The sequence below is a fragment of the Brachyhypopomus gauderio genome, chromosome 6, assembly GCF_052324685.1.
Source record: "Brachyhypopomus gauderio isolate BG-103 chromosome 6, BGAUD_0.2, whole genome shotgun sequence".
In the NCBI taxonomy this organism is placed as follows: Eukaryota; Metazoa; Chordata; class Actinopteri; order Gymnotiformes; family Hypopomidae; genus Brachyhypopomus; species Brachyhypopomus gauderio.
In genome coordinates, this window is record NC_135216.1 from 30319326 (window position 1) to 30341402 (window position 22077).

General features: G+C 42.5%; 1 protein-coding gene across 1 annotated transcript; it reads right to left on the reverse strand.

The window, feature by feature from the left end:
* Window positions 1-10207: 10207 nt before the first annotated feature.
* Window positions 10208-22077, reverse strand: cdc42ep1b (CDC42 effector protein (Rho GTPase binding) 1b). Its single transcript, XM_077010405.1, has 3 exons — window positions 21729-22077; window positions 15488-17458; window positions 10208-11603 (listed from the first exon to the last, which is right to left on the reverse strand). The coding sequence occupies exons 2-3, from the start codon at window positions 15948-15950 to the stop codon at window positions 11023-11025; spliced, it is 1044 nt and encodes a 347-aa protein (XP_076866520.1). The 5' UTR covers window positions 15951-17458; window positions 21729-22077; the 3' UTR covers window positions 10208-11022.

Below are 22077 nucleotides of genomic sequence, written 5' to 3' on the forward strand. Positions count from 1 at the left end.
TGTAGCTATGTTTCCAGATCTCTGATCTTTTAAAGGGAGATGTTCCTGGCATCATCTCCGCTCACAGTTCTGTACTTTTGCAATAGGTTCTTTACTAAGGGGGGTGTACCCGGCGTTACCTCCTAACTGCTATACTACATTTTACCCCTCACACATCTTGTATTCTCTTCTCTACCAGCATAGCAAGAGCTATTAACTTTTGAGACGCTATATGGCAATCCAGCTTTATCTAACAAGACTAGTGAAACCGTTTCTCAAATGTGCACAGAATATAGGAAAGCACATCCGCTACCACTGTGATGCAGACTTGGCGAATAAGTCTGGCATAAATTGCATAACTATTCCTCAGGACCACTAGAGATGTTAGTTAGTGCATGATGACAGCTCCTGATGCTCAAGTCTACACTTAGCAATAGCAGCATTAGAAATGCATTTTGGTTGTTTAAATACTTCACTGTCACAAGATAGGATGAGGCATTACACCTCAGTTAAACCCCCATTTACATTTTACAATTTACAATTACCTTTAGATCCCACAAGGAACCACACTCTAACTAGACATTAACCCAAATGTCCGTCGTGGTCCAACGAGATCCTTCACTTTAAACATTGTTAGGTTTGTTCCAGCCAACAGACTAACACCAACATGTGCTAACTCCACACCTTTCTCCATGCCTGATGTACTTCCTCTCCTCCATCAAAGGCATTTAACCCTGCATGTGACCTTGTTTTCTTTGTATAAAGCCAAGAGAAATCTAAGCCATGCATTATTCTTTCATTGTTTTTCTTGATTTGGTTAACCTTAGTTACTGTTCAAGAACTGCCCAGTAGTGAACTTGTTGCCCAGATGTGTCTCTACAGCATCTCCCAGCCATCTCATGGATCATGCTATGAGCGGGATGGACAACTTGACTCATGGAATTGATCACCTCCCAGTGGATGCTACAAGGAACATGGACTGCATGGATAACCTTTTGTGCTCTTCAGGACTGTGACGTCAGCCCCAGTCTGAAGACCAAGGGGGGAATGTAGGTACCATGCTAAACCAGCAGGTGGCAGTACCACTGGCAACACATGGAACAAGCTTGCTTTGACGGAAGTAAGGGTGTGTCTACAGTTCAGGTGTTTAAATACCCTGAACAGCCATTCATCTCTCTCTCTCTGGTTTGACCGACACATAGGTTAGACCTATTAAAGAGAGGCTCCGTAATATCTCTCTCTGGTTTGACCGACACATAGGTTAGACCTATTAAAGAGAGGCTCCGCCACTCCTCTCTCTCCGGTTTTCTCTGAGAGCACGCAAACTTTGATATGACTAACAGCAAACAGCTGAATGTCGTATTACCTCATTAACGAGCCCGAGTTACACCAACCAACCGATCAACGTTACCGTGACGACAGATTCACCGATTTGCTTCAATCAAGCTAGCTAACGCGGCCACACGGACTGAAACAAAGGCGATCAACTCCCTGTTGTTAAACCGTGAACGAGACTCGCGTTCCTGGACGATTCCCCAGCACACCTGGACGACGTCGTTTAATCAACGAGGAGCCTGTGGAAATTCCCTCCCAATTCCAGGAGAATTCAGGGAGGACGACAAAACCCCAAATCCTCAACACGTGAGACTCTTACCGCTGGGCATAGTTCATCAAAGGGCATAGTTATTTGAACTACAGAGTTAACTAAGTTTTTTTGTTAATACATTCTGAATGTTTGTGTTTAACTTTATTTTCATAAACTTCGTTAAGATTTGTACACACAAGTTCTCCACCTGGCATGCAATCTCCATGTTTTATCTTCTGAATATTTGACAACTTGTAGTTCCCATTCTCAGACACACTACATTAATTTTTAGTTATTAAGCCAGCGCCATTACTCTTTGTTCTGACCACGTTGGAATAAACCAGCTGAGCTCATTAACATACAGTCGCGCTGCTCTACTGTTTAAAGTCAGCGCCATTTTAGTTGCTTTGTTCTCCATAGGAGAACTGAGATTACAACTCCGCCTCCTCACACGCGCACAAGCGCGCACACTTCCCCTTTTTTTTACACACACACACACACACACACACACACTAGATACCAGAGGTGGGGACTCGAGTCACATGACTTGGACTCGAGTCAGACTCGAGTCATTAATATTAAGACTTTTGACTTGACTTGAAAAAATATTCAGAGACTTAGACTTGACTTGGACTTTTACACCAATAACTTGGGACTTGAATTGGACTTGAACCTGTTTACTTGCAAAGACTTCATTTTTTTTACCCCAAATCTAAATTTTAAAACGCATATTAATATTTATAAAGTGCGCCCCATTAATTTCATTTCCGTCCTTCTGATGCAGACCTCCCCCCTCGACCAGTCCTCTGCTTTTCCACACTCTGTACGTGTGTGTGTGCATGAGCTGCAGCACAACCAATCAAATGGGGGGTTGGCGAACATACATTTTTACCGGGCGGGGTGTAAAATGGACACAAATTAAGTATTATATCGCGATCGATCGATCGCCAGTGGTTGGTGCCAGAGCGAACTAGTAACTCATTGAATCATAGATGTGGATCAGAGGTAAATAAACTAGATTTTTTCCGGCGTGAGAAATCGGATGTGTGGCGTGAGAGCGTGTGAAGACGGTCAAATGCGTGTGTCTCACGCTCAATGCGTGAGAGTTGGCAACCCTGGGTTCTGTATCTGAACTCGGGGAAGAGAGCCTCTCTCTGTCACCATCATAATATCCAGTTCTATCTCAGCATGGATTGTGTATTTGAAGACATCTACGTCGAGAAAAAAATATATTGACAAAAGTGGAGCGAGTTTTCAGCTATGGGGACATCATTCATCGTGCACAAATGACATACAGACTTTTGGCCAGAAATGCAATGCAGAATAGTTTACTGAAATGTCTAAAGTTGCAGATTCCTGTTAATTGTTCAGTTCTTATATTTGTTTGTCTTGTGTCACTCACACATGTTCTCCAAGAAACCAGATAAGAGAGGGAAAATGCTGTTATGGTTCGTTGTATTGTACTGTGAAAATATCAGCACTTTTTATTTGAACGTGGAGTTCTACTTATGACTTTTTCACATAATATTTATTTCTGGAAAATTGAATATTTTTGCAGCTAAGTTTAACAAATTGAACTGTGCAATAAAGAGGTGTAATTTTAATTTTTTTTATACTTCGTGTTTTCAGTTGCACGTTTTATCAAGATTTGAGGAGAATACAGATTTAAAACGCATGTCTATTATTTACATTTAAAATATACCTGCAACATTGGTTAAAAAAAAAAAAGACTCGAAAGGACTTGAAATTCCAAGTTTCAGACTTGGGACTTGACTTGACTGTTGCCTGTCTTGACTCGAGACTTGACTTGACTTGAGTGTCTTTGCTTGAGACTTGACTCGGGACTTGAGGTATAAAGACTTGGACTTACTTGAGACTTGCAAAACACTGACTTGGTCCCACCTCTGCTAGATACCCAGTCTTCACTGTTAATATACTGATACCTAGTTGATGCCGTCTGTTTTAGAATAGTTGGTTTTAAATAAATGTATCATTTATTTTCACCAAATTGTCTGTGTTGATGTCATTCAAAAGTGGTTGTTGCCAAAACCTCCAAAGAATTCATAGTTAAATCCTTCAGATACCAAACCATTCATTACCTTTAGTTGATAACTAAACTTGTGGTTCTGGTATAATTAGAATATGAGACTGATTCTAAAATTAATGAGACTGATTAATAATTAAGGTAAAACAAATTATATCTACTTTAAAGGATTAGTAGGTGAAACCCCTACAACCTGATCTTCATTAGATGTAGATATGTCCTCACATATGTGGTGTCTCCCTCCACATTCTCTGATGAATGTAGATAAACATCCTCTTGTGTCTTGGTCTTCACCTGTAGTCACCACGACTGACTGTTTCAGACACAGTGGACCATAAGAGTCCAGGACACTTCTGATTCTCTCGTGGTCCTCCTGCGTGAAATTATCAGACTGGAGCACCAGTAAAAACACATGAGGTCCAGGATCAGACAGAGACACACACTCTTTCACTCTCTGAGTCAGTTCCTCTTGAGTGAGTTCAGTATCAAACAGGTGGGGTGAGTTGATGAGGGTGATGTATCTCCCCTCCACGTGTCCTCTGACTCTCTCACTGTGATGTTCTACTGAAGGAGGAGGAGCTTCATTCTCAAATGCGTCTCTTCTCAGGATGAAGTTTCCCACTCTGCTGGTCTCTGTTACATCCTTCCCCAGAACCACAATCCTCAGTTCAGACACTACAAGATCATGGGAAGAAATGTGTACTGTATTGTATAACAAGGGGGATTTTTTTTTAAATCTTTTTATCATTTACATGTCAACAGACCTTTCACCTGATGTTTCATGTTTGAATCTAAGATCAATACACATTTAACAAAAGTGTACAATGTAGTAAACAAAGACTCTTGTTTCAAAGATTTTTGTCACAGTATGTATTCATACCCTGAATACTGTTTAAATAACAGTGATGGTGGGTCTGTTTGTACCTTACATTCCCTCACTGGGCAGTGTACTGTAGTATTTTAAGCATTTCACAGCTACACTACCGTTCAAAAGTTTGGGGTCACTTAGAAATGTTCTTATTTTTGAAAGAAATGCAGTTTTTTTTTTTCAATTTAGCTAACAATAAATGCATCAAAAATACACTCTATACATTGTTAATGTGGTAAATTACTATTCTAGCTGTAAACGTCTGGTTTTTAATGCAATATCTACATAGATGTATGGAGACCCATTTCCAACAACCATCACTCCAGTGTTCTAATGGTACATTGTGTTTGCTAACTGTATAAGGAGGCTATTGGATATTTAGAAAACCCTTGAAAACCCTTGTGCAAGTAGGTTAGCACAGCTGAAAACAGTTTTGCTGATTAGAGAAGCTATAAAACTGACCTTCCTTTAAGCTAGTTGAGAATCTGGAGCATTACAATTGTTGGTTTGATTAAACTCACAAAATGGCCAGAAAAAGACAACTTTCAATTGAAACTCGAGTCTATTCTTGTTCTGAGAAATGAAGGCTATTCCATGCGAGACACTGCCAAGAAACTGAAGATTTCCTACAATGGTGTGTACTACTCCCTTCAGAGGAGAGCACAGACAGGTTCTAACCAGAGTAGAAGGAGAAGTGGAAGGCCCCACTGCACAACTGGGCAAGAAGACAAGTACATTAAGAGTCTCAAGTTTGAGAAATCGACGCCTCACAGGTCCTCAACTAGCAGCTTCATTAAATAGTACCCGCAAAACGCCAGTGTCAACGTCTACAGTGAAGAGGCGACTCGGGGATGCTGGCCTTCAGGGCAGAGTGGCAAAGAAAGAGCCATATCTGGCTAATAAAAGAAAAAGATTAATATGGGCAAAAGAACACAGACATTGGACAGAGGAAGATTGGAAAAAAGTGTTATGGACAGACAAATCAAAGTTTGAGGTGTTTGGATCACACAGACGAACATTTGTGAGACGCAGAACAACTGAAAAGATGCTGGATGAGTGCCTGACACCATCTGTCAAACATCGTGGAGGTAATGTGATGGTCTGGGGTTGCTTTGGTGCTGGTAAAGTGGGAGATTTGTACAAGGTAAAAGGGATTTTGAATAAGGAAGGCTATCACTCCATTTTGCAACACCATGCCATACCCTGTGGACAGCACTTGATTGGAGCCAATTTCATCCTGCAACAGGACAATGACCCAAAGCACACCTCCAAATTATGCACAAACTATTTAGAGAAGAAGCAGGCAGCTGGTGTTTTATCGGTAATGGAGTGGCCAGCGCAGTCACCAGATCTCAACCCCATTGAGCTGTTGTGGGAGCAGCTTGACCGTATGGTACGAAAAAAGTGCCCATTAACCCAATCAAACTTGTGGGAGCGGCTTCTGGAAGCATGGGGTGAAATTTCTCCAGATTACCTCAGCAAATTAACAGCTAGAATGCCAAAGGTCTGCAATGCTGTAATTGCTGCTAAGGGAGCATTCTTTGACGAAAGCAAAGTTTAAAGTAGAAAATTATTTCAAATAAAAAAAAAACATTATTTCTACCTTGTCAGTGTCTGGACTATATTTCTATTAATTTTGCAACTCATTTGATAAATAAAAGTATGAGATTTCAGGGAAAACACAAAATTGTCTAGGAGACCCCAAACTTTTGAAAGGTAGTGTAAGTATTTCACCATAAATGCTAAGTAATAATGAAACAATAAAGACATGGAGCTAAAAGATAAGGAGTTAACATAGGGAGTTCTACTTACTGTTTGGATGGTCAATATCCAAACTTCGGTAATGATTCCTGAACCCTTTAACACAGAAAAAATTTATAGACAATGTTCACAGAAGTGATGACTGTTTAAAGCATTTAGGATGAAGAGGGCAGAGACAGTTTGGAAATGTCTCTGTGAAACAGAAACATCTGAAAGTGTCTCCTACTGCTGAACTGCTGACTTAGTGAGGTGTGAAGGGGTTGGGAACTGGTGTGACGTCCTGGCTGTTATTAGTTGAACACGTTTATGTGAGACAGTCTGAGATAGTTCACTTGTACCTGTACACCTGGTTTCTCATCTGTGTTGGAGCATGCCTCCACTTAACTCACGTTCAGATAATACCGCCCTCCGTTTCTCCCCCAGAATGCCTTGTTTAACACTTTACAGTCCTGGTTCAGACAGTGGAGTCCAGACAGAAGTTGACATAGTCCGTTATGCACTCACTAAACCCATCGATGTCCTCTCTGTGCGGCTCACAGAGTGCCGGCCAGTCTGTAGTCTCAAAGCAGTCCTGCAGTACCTCATGAGTCTCCTGTGACCATCTATTCACTGTCCTCATGGTCCCAGGTATATATGTTTTTTGTTGGGGGTATGTTTTGGATAAATGTTACAAGAAAAAAAATCTGAGCTATTTGAAAGAAGGTTATGAAAGAAGCTTTATTGTCATTGCACATTGTCACAAGTACAAGGCAACGAAAATTCATTCCTTTGGGAGTAAAGCACCACGATCCCAGAATGGCTGCAGTGTAGATCCCAGAACGTTCACAGATGGGGGCAAAAATAGAGAGTGCAGGAGCAAGAAGCAGAATGCGAATTTACTGAGAAATGGCAGTGATATTAGTTTAAATTTGCACTATATGCCTTGCTGCTGTAACACTGTAAATATCCCCAGTGTGGGTCAAATGAAGGACAGTCTTATCATATCTTAAAAGGTACTGGCGTAGGTGAAGAGTCACAGTTAACAGGTAAGATTACATGTTCAGTAAAATGTAGAAGAGTGGATGTAAACGCCTTTCAAAATGAATTACAAATTAAATTACTTGTGAAAAAATATTTCGGAACAGTAACAGTTAATTACTGTAATAATTTATTACTGTCAAACATTCCTTCATTACTGAAGTTACTTCATCACTGTTCACGAAATACGGACAGACATAGTGAACACAACAAGGAAGACTCACGGAACAGCAGCACTAGGGCGAACAGGCAAAACACAGAGAAAACAAAAAGACCGATAACTAGACTTGGGAGACACAGGGACTAATATACACAGGACTAAACTAGGGACAGGTGATGACAATGACACAGGGGCGTGGTAACAAACAAGGAATCCATCAAAACCAACGAGCAGGGCGGGACAAACAGGCAAGGAACACAGACACGAGGGAACCCAGAGTGACAGCTACGAGAGGGGGCATTGCCCTACGTGACACATTTGAAGCTCATATGTCCTTCTGACAGATGAATTATCTAGTGTTCATTCAATATACTGCTGAAAGCTTAAATACGTTTAAGAAAGGAGCATTATGTTGTCTTTTAAGGGAAACTACATTAGTGTTATACAGTTTGTAGCAAATAATGTGTGATAACCCGATAGAAATATTTGAGGAGCTGTGAAGTAAGTGAATATAAAATATTAAGCAGATGGACTAGTAAAAGTAAACTCACCAATTTCAGACTCCATTTCAGGATCATACATGAGTACTGTACCGATGACGCTTGTTGTTAGAACTCCCTGATCTTCTTTATCTGGTTTATTAAAGTCCAAAGTGCTCAACTGCTACAGTTATGGTTCCACCTTTACCCACAATCCAACAGTACACACCCTCTCATTTTACAATTTACATTTTATGGCATTTGGCAGACACCCTTATCCAGAGCAACTTACATTTTTATCTCATTTTTTTTATACAAGTGAGAAATTGAGGGTTAAGGGCCTTGCTCAGGGGCACCTCAGTCATGGCCTCAGGTCTGGGAATCGAACCCACGATCTTCCGGTCACAAGACCAGTTCCCTACCACCAGGCCACGACTCTCAACTACAATATAATTATATGACCGCTATTTGTTGGTTTCTGTTGATTCCGTTTATATTAATTAGTCATGTTTTGAAGTGTCCAACATTTGGCCATAGGATCAGAGCGGTCCACTGGACAGCGTCGGTGTGTTCCACTCTGCTGGCTCTGCTTGGCCCTTGTGAGTGTCATTTTAGCCAGTTAGCTAAGGCAATATAGACATATGGTGTAGAATGTTCTATAGAGTATTGAAGTTTAACACAGGCAATTAACACAGACACAGGGAGGACAGAGAGGACAACACCCAGGAGAGAGCACCACCCAGCACTGGACATACAGACACGGGGAAGGGGGGGGGGGGGGGGGGGCAATTTAATAATTGTGGGTTTCCTGAATGCATAAATCATTTTCTAGAGCTGTTATACATGTACATATAGCGGGTCCTAACAGTAAAGACAGAATTGACTCAATGTTTCTCCTGGGATTGTAAGCATTAATATGGAAGATATGTTGCCTCCGGAATCACCTGTACAAACACCCACATGCTCTGTCTGGCATACCTGACCAAGCCTCACAACCTACACAGTGGGTGTTTGTGTGGTAATGGTTATTGATGCTGTCTAATGTAAATATTATTGAGTTATATGTTTCACTACTGTAGACATCTGACTCTTTATTGGTGAAAAATGCATGTCTATATAAATTAGCCTTATTCTGAGAGTCCTCTCTCAGGATCGCCAGTGTATGTATATGTTTGTCTGTGATTGTTCGTCTGTTTGTGCATTTATGTTTGTCTGTTTGTGTTTCTTGGTTCATACATATATTTTGTTAGCATGCGTATTTAAGTGTACATCTCTGTCGTGTCCTTTGTTCATCGTTGTTTGAACATCATCTCTCTGTTGCGCGTTCTTTATTTGCAAATTAAACTGTTCAATAATTCAAAAAGCTCATCCTGCCTTACTCTTGCCGGACAAGGACACTTTTTTTTTTTATTGAACATCATTTTTTATATGAAAATTATTATTATCATACATAACACAAACAATAAAGGAAGAACATGGATATATATATATATACTATTAAATATATATATACTATTAATAAAATAATTAAATAAATCAAATACCCAGTCTGGTAGACATTCAGGAACTATATATATATATATATATATATATATAGTTCCTGAACTATAGGAACTATATATATATATATATATATATATATATATATATATATATATATATATATATATATATATATATATATATATATATATATATATATATAGTTCCTGAATGTCTACCAGACTGGGTATTTGATTTATTTAATTAAGAATAAAGGTTTTATTGTTAAGTTTACTTCTGTTGTGAACAAACCAGTTGAGAGTTGCATCTCTCAGGTTGAGAGAATTAAATTTAATATGATAGATGTAAATGCACTTTATATAGTGTTTACTGTTTACTTTTGCTTTTTTTTTTTTTTTTTTTACAAAGATTTTAAAGGATTTTATCCTGCACTGGTCTGTTCATGTGCAATAAATATCAAAAGTTAAACACCTTTCTGATCTACTCATTTCAACTGACTGTGAAAACTGCTTTTTCAAAAAATCCTTATTCATTGTCATATAACTTTTTTTAACTGTAATGCAAATAGTTACTTTTCCTGGTAACAAGTTACTTTTATTATAGAATAATTCAGTTACTAACTCAGTTACTTTTTTGAACAAGTAGTGAGTAACTATAACTAATTACTTTTTAAAAGTAATGTTCCCAACACTGGTCAGTATGCAGTGTGAGGGTATTAAGGAGGTAGTATGCTGGGTGTGTGTGCATGTGTGTGAGTGTGTGTGTGTCCACTTAACAAAGGTAGTAGCAGCACAGCATTAATTACAGTTCTAGCTTTATTACAGAATTATGTCTGTTATTATGCATATAACTAGAATTATGTCTTAACTTATACACTCTCAGACAAGACATGCACATACATTTTTAAGTGCATCTCAAACGCAATGAACAGTACTTATACTACTATAATACTACTCTGTATGTATAAAATCTTAGTCCCACAAGTTATATGAACATGACTAAGAATATTTATGTTCTACTTGACCTTAACACTACAGAATCCATTACAGACACTCTAGTTGGGCTGAAGATAACAACACATTAGGGACAGTCATGGTGACAATTCCATAATGAACTCTGAATCTTCTGGCTGAAGTCTGAACAGTGAATGTCCACTAGGTGGCAATATTTGCACAGAAACCATCAGATATGTAATAACACTTCCCTGTTAGTCTTGAAAAGCACAACATAATAAAAAATGTAAGTAATATTTGTTTTCACGCCACATTCATGCCTTATATCCATGGTTTCTGTTTTTCTCTCTTACACAAACAGTGTGCTTGTAATCTCAGACTCCTGTAATGGACATTAATGCAGGCGTCTTATATCTTATAGTGATGTTAAACAAATCTGTTGTTTAATCTGAGCAAAGACAGAAACAAGACAGAAGCTCAGTGGAGCCAGTGAAGTTCTGCTCTCTTTCTCCAGGTTCTTCTCACTCTTTTCTCCACATTCTCACTCTTTTCTCCAGGTTCTTCTCACTCTTTTCTCCACATTCTCACTCTTTTCTCCAGGTTCTTCTCACTCTTTCCTTCAGCTTTAATGTATTGTGCAGTACTGTGTCTTTTTAAATGTGTTCAAAAATAATTACACTTTGATTCCCTCTTTTTCCTCAGGAGAGGAGTGTGAAGACCTCCATTGCCCCTTTAAGACACCGCCTCCTCCATAATGACGCGCCAGCATGTCAGCTGCCTGCTGGAACCTCTCCGCCTCCATAATGGGCTCCACCCTCACTGGGGACCACAGAGAAGCATCTGGCATTGCCCTTTTAAGAGCAGCATAGTTCTCACCCCTCTCTGTGTGTTGCTGGACCAAGTCAGGGCTGCAGGAGCGCCCTCTGCTGTTCACACTGTCTCTCTGCAGAGTCGTAGTAAGAGAAGCAGCATGTGAGCACACATGCGAGCTTGGGTTCTCCTCTTCCTCCTCCACTTTTGGGTCCTGACTGGTCCGGGTGAAGGTACAGGACCTGTCAATCAAGGTCAGGAGCTCAGTCATGAGGGGGGGGCCAAGGTCAATGGTGAAGGAGTTGAAAGAATCAGAGCGTGTGAGAGGCAGAGTGATGTCATCTGGCAGAGAGCCACATCGATGCTCCGGCAACGGTGACGATTCTGCAGAGTTCCTGTTGAGGCGAGTCAGACGAGGCAATGTAACAAAGCCCGAATGGAGGCCTGCAGAAGAACAGAGCCATGACATCACAACAGAACTATGAGGGTGTGGCACAGTAATGACATCACAACAGAACTATGATGTCACAACAGAGCAATGACATAATAGCTGTAGCGGCCAAGATAGACCTTATGGTGTTTTAAGTAGAAATTAATGTTTAAAAATTATAAACAATTTTGTTTGGATTTATAATTTCTTAGATGTTTATTTTTGTGGTTAAAATGATAATTACATTGGAAAATTAAAAGAATTAGAATTCATATGTAGGTTATCTGTGATATATGGATAAAAATGTGTACTGTTGTTTATTTTTGTGGTTAAAATGATTATTACATTGGAAAATTAAAAGAATTAGAATTCATATGTTTAGGTTATCTGTGGTATATGGATAAAAATGTGTACTGTCGTTTTAATACTTGGCCGAGTCAGCTACCATGCACTCTCACGTTGCTCTTTTCAGATCACTAGGAGTCTTGGAAGCGAACAGTTTTCTTACGTGCTGCTGCAGACAACGACAGACATTTAGAACTTTTTTATTTAATCAGTGGATATTTTAGTTAGTTCATGTTTGTATTGTAAGTGTTAAAAAGGTAGATTAAACTTCAATTTTCATTTCAAGACGTGGTGGAGTGGATTTATTTCAAATTACACGGACATTCAGCGTGAAACAGCAACTTCGGGATCGGAGAGTTCGTCACTGTAAGAAACAGCACATTCCTAGAGGTCTCACCAAGAACAAGCCTCTACAATAGCAGAACTATGACATCACAGCAGTAATGACTTTACATCAGATTCACAAGCAGTATTCATCTCAAACACAATAGTAAAATAGCTCAAAAAATCCTGACATTTTTGCTTTCTTAACCAAGAGTGCATCTAGTACATCTAAGAGTACAAGGTGGAGTGTGCAAAAACTACAGACTACTTGAAACCAAACATGTTTTAATGAGCATTAGTAACACAAGGAAAATGAGGGTATCACAGATGGGGATCACTGCTGTGGATTATAGTGATGTGGGGATCAGTGCTGTGGATTACAGTGATGTGGGGATCACTGCTGTGGATTATAGTGATGTGGGGGTCAGTGCTGTGGATTACAGTGATGTGGGGATCACTGCTGTGGATTATAGTGATGTGGGGATCAGTGCTGTGGATTACAGTGATGTGGGGATCACTGCTGTGGATTATAGTGATGTGGGGGTCAGTGCTGTGGATTACAGTGATGTGGGGATCACTGCTGTGGATTATAGTGATGTGGGGATCAGTGCTGTGGATTACAGTGATATGGGGATCAGTGCTGTGGATTATAGTGATGTGGGGGTCAGTGCTGTGGATTACAGTGATGTGGGGATCAGTGATGTGGATTATAGTGATGTGGGGATCACTGCTGTGGATTATAGTAATGTGGGGGTCAGTGCTGTGGGTTATAGCGATGTGGAGATCACTGCTGTGGATTATAGTGATGTGGGGATCACTGCTGTGGATTATAGTGATGTGGGGATTATAATGATGCGGGGATCAGTGATGTGGATTATAGTGATGTGTGGATCAATGCTGTGGATTATAGTGATGTGGGGATCAGTGCTGTGGATTATAGTGATGTGGGGATCAGTGCTGTGGATTATAGCGATGTGGGGATCACTGCTGTGGATTATAGTGATGTGGGGATTATAATGATGTGGGGATCAGTGATGTGGATTATAGTGATGTGTGGATCAATGCTGTGGATTATAGTGATGTGGGGATCAGTGCTGTGGATTATAGTGATGTGGGGATCAGTGCTGTGGATTATAGTGATGTGGGGATCACTTCTGTGGATTATAGTGATGTGGGGATGAGTGCTGTGGATTACAGTGAAGTGGGGATCAGTGCTGTGGATTATAGTGATGTGGGGGTCAGTGCTGTGGATTACAGTGATGTGGGGATCAGTGATGTGGATTATAGTGATGTGGGGATCACTGCTGTGGATTATAGTAATGTGGGGGTCAGTGCTGTGGGTTATAGTGATGTGGGGATCACTGCTATGGATTATAGCAATGTGAGGATCACTGCTGTGGATTATAGTGATGTGCGGATTATAATGATGTGGGGATCAGTGATGTGGGGGTCAGTGATGTGGATTATAGTGATGTGGGGATCACTGCTGTGGATTATAGTAATGTGGGGGTCAGTGCTGTGGATTATAGCGATGTGGAGATCACTGCTGTGGATTATAGTGATGTGGGGATCACTGCTGTGGATTATAGTGATGTGGGGATTATAATGATGTGGGGATCAGTGATGTGGATTATAGTGATGTGTGGATTAATGCTGTGGATTATAGTGATGTGGGGATCAGTGCTGTGGATTATAGTGATGTGGGGATCAGTGCTGTGGATTATAGCGATGTGAGGATCACTGCTGTGGATTATAGTGATGTGGGGATTATAATGATGTGGGGATCAGTGATGTGGATTATAGTGATGTGTGGATCAATGCTGTGGATTATAGTGATGTGGGGATCAGTGCTGTGGATTATAGTGATGTGGGGATCAGTGCTGTGGATTATAGTGATGTGGGGATCACTTCTGTGGATTATAGTGATGTGAGGATCACTGCTATGGATTATAGTGATGTGGGGATCAGTGCTGTGGATTATAGTAATGTGGGGATCACTGCTGTGGATTATAGTGATGTGGGGATCAGTGCGGTGGATTATAGTGATGTGGGGATCAGTGCTGTGGATTATAGTGATGTGGGGATCAGTGCTGTGGATTATAGTGATGTGGGGATCAGTGCTGTGGATTATAGTGATGTGGGGATCAGTGCGGTGGATTATAGTGATGTGGGGATCAGTGATGTGGATTATAGTGATGTGGGGATCAGTGATGTGGATTATAGTGATGTGGGGATCAGTGCTGTGGATTATAGTGATGTGGGGATCAGTGCTGTGAATTATAGTGATGTGGGGATCAGTCGTGCTGCAGCTGTGACCTCTGCTTCCTTCCCTTCACCTGACTCACTACACTGTAGGATTTGCCACTGTCTGCACTATGTCCTGATGTCCACAAGGTGGCAGTGGCAGACAGCTGTGGACGTGCTTGGTCTCTTACCACAGTCACATACTCTCTCTCAATCATACACACACACGTATACCATTATGTATGAGCTCACTTTGGGAGCAACTTGAGAGAACTTATGTGGCTCAGCGGACACCTCAGAGAGAGTGAAGGACAAGGAGACGGAGTAAGAAAGTGAGACAAAGTGAGACAGAGGAAGATGGAGTGGGACGAAAAACAGAGGCAGTGAGAGAGATGAAGTGAGACAGAGAGACAGCGCGAGACACACACACACACACACACACACACACACACACTGCCAGTGTTTGTTCCCCCTCTAAGCACTTTTTTGTTTTTTGAGGCTGAATTCTTTCAGTGTTGGGTAAGTGCTCCCAGGACAAGGGGGAATTCCAGACATTCTGCAATGAAAACCCAACACACACACACACACACACACACACACACACACACACACACACACACACACACACACACACACACACACACACACACACAAACCCCCAAGTACCAAGTACACACCTGGCCAAATGAAAAGCTTCACATCCTCACATCCTCATTCAGTTATTCCTGGGATAGGAGAACGGTGACTGTCTGGGATGGTGTGTGTGTGTGTGTGTGTGTGTGTGTGTGTGTGTGTGTGTGTGTGTGTGTGTGTGTGTTAGTGACTATACGTAGGTGTGTTTGTAGTTGTAACTGTGTGTGTGTGTTGGCATGACTCAGAAACGAGTGTTTATTATCCGGGGCCCAGTCAGAGGCCCTGCCAAAGAGACCTGACCATGGACAACCACACAAACATGTCTGGTCTCTGGTCAGCTGAGGTTTCTTACCGTAGGAGTAGAGGGGCTGCTCCAGGCAGCTGCAGGAACTGGGAAACAGCGCCCCCTGTGTGTGGCCGTTGGGAGTGGTCAGGGGCAGCTGAGGCAGAGAGACGGCGTTCTTTATGATGGGTGAGACGGGCGGAGGTGGTGGGGACAGGTCACGTGACTCTCCTCTCAGCCTGGGCTGGGGGTTCCGCCTCACGTGGCCTAGCGTACGTGAGAAAAAACGGGAAGCCTTCCAGTCTGAGCCATCCAGGCCGCTGCCCTCAGACTCAGCTCCTTCCCCACCTCCATGGTTGCTAAGAAACGAGGTGTCACCGAACACTTCGCCCCCACGGCCCACATGCATGGTGTGGCGGAAGTCCCCGAGGGGCAGGCTGATCATGTCGGCAGAGAGGTCGCTCTTAACGCGCCCCTTGCTGTGAGACGTCAGCGTCAGACCCTTAAAGCTCGCCAGCTTGCCCAGACTCATGGTGACACAAAATAAGATCCCTTTAAGGTGCAGATCCACAAGAAGAGACCTCAATCCCTTTGAATCCTTGAATCAATCAACAAAAGAGCAACCTATCATTGTTTTTCGTGATATGAAATCATAAAGTGTCTCCACGAGTTTCAGGCCACTATAACACTGGGAGTGTGTTCAGTCTGCTCCAATGTCTTAATAACTGTAGTCTACAGTGGGTGAGCGGCAGGCTGTAGAGTGGAAACAAGGAGTGTGTTCAGTGGAGGCCCCTCTGGAGGAGTGTGTTCAGTGGTGGCCCGTCTGGAGGAGTGTGTTCAGTCGTGGCCCGTCTGGAGGAGTGTGTCCAGTAGTGGGCCCTCTGGAGGAGTGTGTTCAGTGGTGGCCCCTCTGGAGAAGTGTGCTCAGTGGTGGCCCCTCTGGAGAAGTGTGCTCAGTGGTGGCCCCTCTGGAGAAGTGTGCTCAGTGGTGGCCCCTCTGGAGAAGTGTGTTCAGTGGTGGCCCCTCTGGAGGAGTGTGTTCAGTGGTGGCCCCTCTGGAGAAGTGTGTTCAGTGGTGGCCCCTCTGGAGGAGTGTGTTCAGTGGTGGCCCCTCTGGAGGAGTGTGTTCAGTGGTGGCCCCTCTGGAGGAGTGTGTTCAGTGGTGGCCCCTCTGGAGAAGTGTGTTCAGTGGTGGCCCCTCTGGAGGAGTGTGTTCAGTGGTGGCCCCTCTGGAGGAGTGTGTTCAGTCGTGGTCCCTCTGGAGAAATGTGCTCAGTGGTGGCCCCTCTGGAGAAATGTGCTCAGTGGTGGCCCCTCTGGAGGAGTGTGTTCAGTAGTGGCCCCTCTGGAGGTGTGTGCTCAGTGGTGGCCCCTCTAGAGGAGTGTGTTCAGTCGTGGCCCCTCTGGAGGAGTGTGTTCAGTAGTGGCCCCTCTGGAGGAGTGTGTTCAGTCGTGGGCCCTCTGGAGGAGTGTCCAGTCGTGGCCCCTCTGGAGGAGTGTGTTCAGTAGTGGCCCCTCTGGAGGAGTGTGTTCAGTAGTGGCCCCTCTGGAGGAGTGTGTTCAGTAGTGGCGGATTCGGTGGATTTTGCTCTCTATTGGATTCACCATCTAGCTGTCTGCAGGCTGGGACACACACGGTGTCTGTGGCTGGGACACACACAGTGTCTGTGGCTGGGACACACACGGTGTCTGTGGCTGGGACACACACGGTGTCTGTGGCTGGGACACACACGGTGTCTGTGGCTAGGACACACACGGTGTCTGTGGCTGGGACACACACGGTGTCTGTGGCTGGGACACACACTGTGTCTGTGGCTGGGACACACACGGTGTCTGTGGCTGGGACACACACTGTGTCTGTGGCTGGGACACACACTGTGTCTGTGGCTGGGACACACACGGTGTCTGTGGCTGGGACACACACTGTGTCTGTGGCTGGGACACACACTGTGTCTGTGGCTGGGACACACACTGTGTCTGTGGCTGGGACCCAGTGCTGACTGTGGGGTCCTGTTTTGGCAGGAAGTCTTGTGATGTGAGCTATCAAAAACAATAAACAAAATACTTTTATCTTATTTATATAATCTGCAGACCTTGTCTCCAATTTATCACCTACAAGCTCTGTTAGACTTTCTCTTCTCTCTGTAACAAAAGCCAGGAAGTAATGTTCAACCATTAACAAACTATGGGATTAGATACATGTTTATATCGGTGTTTTTTATAACTGCTAACATCCTTTTGTCCAATCTGTAGTCACATTTTCAATACAATACAATTAGCTATACAATTAGTACAATTCATGATGTTTTTGCACAAAATGCAGTCATTTAATATGTTTCTACAATTCTTAAATTTTCTATACACATAAGGTTACCCAATAACAAAATGTTGGATCATTTTTGTCTTATTTACAAATGCCTGCACACATCATGTCAAAAATGAAAACCTAAGCTTCAAAACCTTAAATATATAAAAAGTTTCATGTTTTCTGTAAAAACAAAGGCAGCTATTACTGTAAAAGCTATTACTGTAACACACACACACACACCACACACACACACAGTGCTGTCTCCACCCACCTGTATTTACCATTACAGCACTCCAGTTCTGATAATACACACACACACACACACACACACACACACACACACACACACACACACACACACACACACACACACACACACACAAATTGACCAGACTCCTTTGGTCTTCTCAGATCCTTTTTTTGTTTTTTAGATGTTTCTGCAGGTGTTAAACAACATCTTGTGTGTTTGTGTGTAAGGACTGCGTATATATGTGTTAGGGCGGTCTGTAAGGCACATGTAAATGGTGTATGTGTGTGTATGTTGTGTGTATGTAAGTGTTGTATGTATGTGTGTAAAGGTTGTGTATATGTGTGTAGAGGCTGTGTGTAAGTGTCATATGTGTGTGTATAAGGTTGTGTATATGTGTGTAGAGGCTGTGTGTAAGTGTTTTATGTGTGTTTGTGTAGGCCTATGTTGTTTGTATGTGTGTAAAGGTTGTGTATATGTGTGTGGGGGCTGTGTGTAAGTGTATGTGTGTTTGTGTATGTTGTGTGTATGTGTGTAGAGGCTGTGTGTAAGTGTTGTATGTGTGTGTAAAGGTTATGTATATGTGTGTAGAGGCTGTGTGTAAGTGTTGTATGTGTGTGTAAAGGTTGTGTATATGTGTGTAGAGGCTGTGTGTAAGTGTTTTATGTGTGTTTGTGTATGTTGTGAGTATGTGTGTAAAGGTTGTGTATATGTGTGTGGGGGCTGTGTGTAAGTGTATGTGTGTTTGTGTATGTGTTGTATATGTGTCTGTAACAGTAAACAAACTCATATAGTGTGAACACACGCATGCAGCACTGGTATGTGGAACTGTGTCACACATGAGGGGTTTAACAGTACCAGTGTGTAGACACATCCACAAACAAACAGAGAGAGAGAGAAAGAGAGGGAGAGAGAGAAAGAGAGGGAGACAGAGAGAGGGAGAGAGAAGGATGATATTGGAGCACCTGTGTAACCACCTCCATAAAGGAAGTCTCCCAAATAGACCAAGATCATGCAATGTGGCACCACTCAGCATAGTTTTATAACATAGTGTAGAACAAACACTTAGAGATCTCCTGTGGCAAATCTTTTACTTTTCTGTTATTGTTCTTGATGTGTATATGTGTGTTTGTGTGTGTGTGTGTGTGTGTGTGTGTGTGTGTGTGTGTGTGTGTGTGTGTGTGTGTGTGTGTGTGTGTGTGTGTGTGTGTGTGTGTGTGTGTATGTGTGTGTGTGTGTGTGTGTGTGTGTGTGTGTCCCAGTAACCCTCCCCTAAGAGTTCAGTAGCACTCTGGTGCAGTGACCCACTGATACAGTCCCAGTCTTCTCCCACTCTCTCTTGCTTAAACACATTTCTAAATGCCAAAATCCAATTAATTGGTATCTTGCTGATAAAATGTACAGTGAACAGCACAAATATCAGCAAGTTAACCACATATGTAGAAGTTCAAGCATTGTGTGTTGGGGGGAGGGGGGGCAGTGTTGGTGGGAGCAGTGTTGGGGGGCAGTGTTGGGGGGAGCAGTGTTGGGGCTAAAAGTGAGATAACAAAGAGTGAATAATTTTAGTCAAGCCCTCCTGTGTGTGAGGATGAACAGCTGGAGGATAGTGAAACACACACACACACACACACACACACACACACACACACACACACACACACACACACACACACACACACACACACATGCACACACACACACACACACACACACACACACACACTTGCACACAGTCATGGCAGATTAAAAGATGGGTTCTCAGTTCACATCACCTCTTATATCAGAGTCACATCACTGACTCCACTGATTACACCACTGATTCCACACCAGCTGCTCTGGAATATCAGTGAAACCTTTAGAGTGTGTTAGACAGAATCAATCACTAACAGATACTGTATGTGCCTATCACAGACAGAACCAATCACTAACAGATACTGTATGTGCCTATCACAGACAGAATCAATCACTAACAGATACTGTATGTGCCTATCACAGACAGAACCAATCACTAACAGATACTGTATGTGCCTATCACAGACAGAACCAATCACTAACAGATACCGTATGTGCCTATCACAGACAGAACCAATCACTAACAGATATTGTATGTGCCTATCACAGACAGAATCAATCACTAACAGATACTGTATGTGCCTATCACAGACAGAACCAATCACTAACAGATACTGTATGTGCCTATCACAGACAGAACCAATCACTAACAGATATTGTATGTGCCTATCACAGACAGAATCAATCACTAACAGATACTGTATGTGCCTATCACAGACAGAACCAATCACTAACAGATACTGTATGTGCCTATCACAGACAGAACCAATCACTAACAGATACTGTATGTGCCTATCACAGACAGAATCAATCACTAACAGATACTGTATGTGCCTATCACAGACAGAATCAATCACTAACAGATATTGTATGTGCCTATCACAGACAGAATCAATCACTAACAGATACTGTATGTGCCTATCACAGACAGAACCAATCACTAACAGATACTGTATATGCCTATCACAGACAGAACAAATCATTAACATATACTGTATGTGCCTACCACAGACAGAATCAATCAACACCAGAAGCATGCCCTACGTGAATTATGATCCAGGAACTCAAGGTTTGATATCTCAAATGATCCTGCAGGTCATATGTGTGTCTGATTATTACTGGATCAGACAGGCACTATAGGAAAGATCTTATTGTTTTTATCGTAATGGTGTTGTGCTGTTTCAAAGCTTGTCTGTTCCCTCCAGTTTTAATACACATGCTGACAAACCCAGTCGCTGATATTTCCAGACATTTCTGAAGGTGAACAGATGCCTTTGGAATAAATCACAGTTGAGTTTGGTGTTTGAGTGTCTGAGTGAAGGAGACAGGTGCTGAATGCAGCAAAGGTTTCTGTGCACAGACAGAGATACAGGCACAGACACAGGCCAAGGGACAGACACGGGCCAAGGGACAGACACGGGCCAAAGGACAGACACAGGCCAAGGGACAGACATGGGCCAAGGCACAGACACGGGCCAAGGGACAGACACAGGCCAATGGACAGATCTAATCCACTACTGACCATTACACACCATCATAATCCACTACCAACATTCACACCCAATCATAATCAACCACCATCACATGCCATCACAAGCATCATAATTTTGATCACAGTCAGTGAGTCCATTATAGTGCATCACAGATAATCACAACCACAGATAATCACAATCACAGATAATCACAATCACAGATAATCACAATCACAGGCATAACACCCACAGTCCATCACAATCCCAGTCCAGGGTTATAGGGTTAGGGTTGAAACTGCTCCGCAACCTTCACCCCCATCTTCATCTTTTCTCTCTCTCATGCAGCATTATAGATATATCATATACGTTCATAAAATCGAAATTAATTCTTAAGTTATAACAAATAAGCGCGCCAGGCATTTCTGACTCCGTGTTTTATATTTAACGGGTTACACCACACACAACACACACAACACAACTCACACTTCTCCCGAAGTGGTCTAGCTTTCTACGAACGCACAATCCTTCCTCCACAAAAGGATGACATAATTGAATTTAGTCACGAGTCACGACAACCACTATTTTGCTTATTAATTTGGTTGCAAAAATAGCTTACTCATCATTTCACTATTAACTACACATCGTCAATATGTCTGTGGGTAATAAGTACAATAAGTATAAATCATTGTTCCAAACGCACTAAAAACTTACCAGTAATAAAGATAACAGAATCACGAGAATAAAAACAAACACGTATTCTTCCGTTCTACTTGTGAATTAAAGCTGTTTCAGACGCGCCACTAAGAACGCGCAGCTGCAGTTGTGCCGCGCGGGGCAGAGCACTAGTATAAACCTGAGTGTGTGTGGCGCGCGGGGCAGAGCACTAGTATAAACCTGAGTGTGTGTGGCGCGCGGGGCAGAGCACTAGTATAAACCTGAGTGTGTGTGGCGCGCGGGGCAGAGCACTAGTATAAACCTGAGTGTGTGTCGCGCGCGGAGAGACGGCGAAGTGGGCGGGGGGCGCGAGGATGAACGAGGCTTCACGTGCGTAGAAGCGGAA

Bases quoted from the DNA above. Each gene is read 5' to 3' on its own strand.
- cdc42ep1b (XM_077010405.1), bottom strand. From the start codon at position 15,950: ATGAGTCTGGGCAAGCTGGCGAGCTTTAAGGGTCTGACGCTGACGTCT. The intron at 11,604-15,487 runs GTAAGAAACCTC...GTTCTTCTGCAG, and splicing joins GCAGCCCCTCTACTCCTACG to GCCTCCATTCGGGCTTTGTT.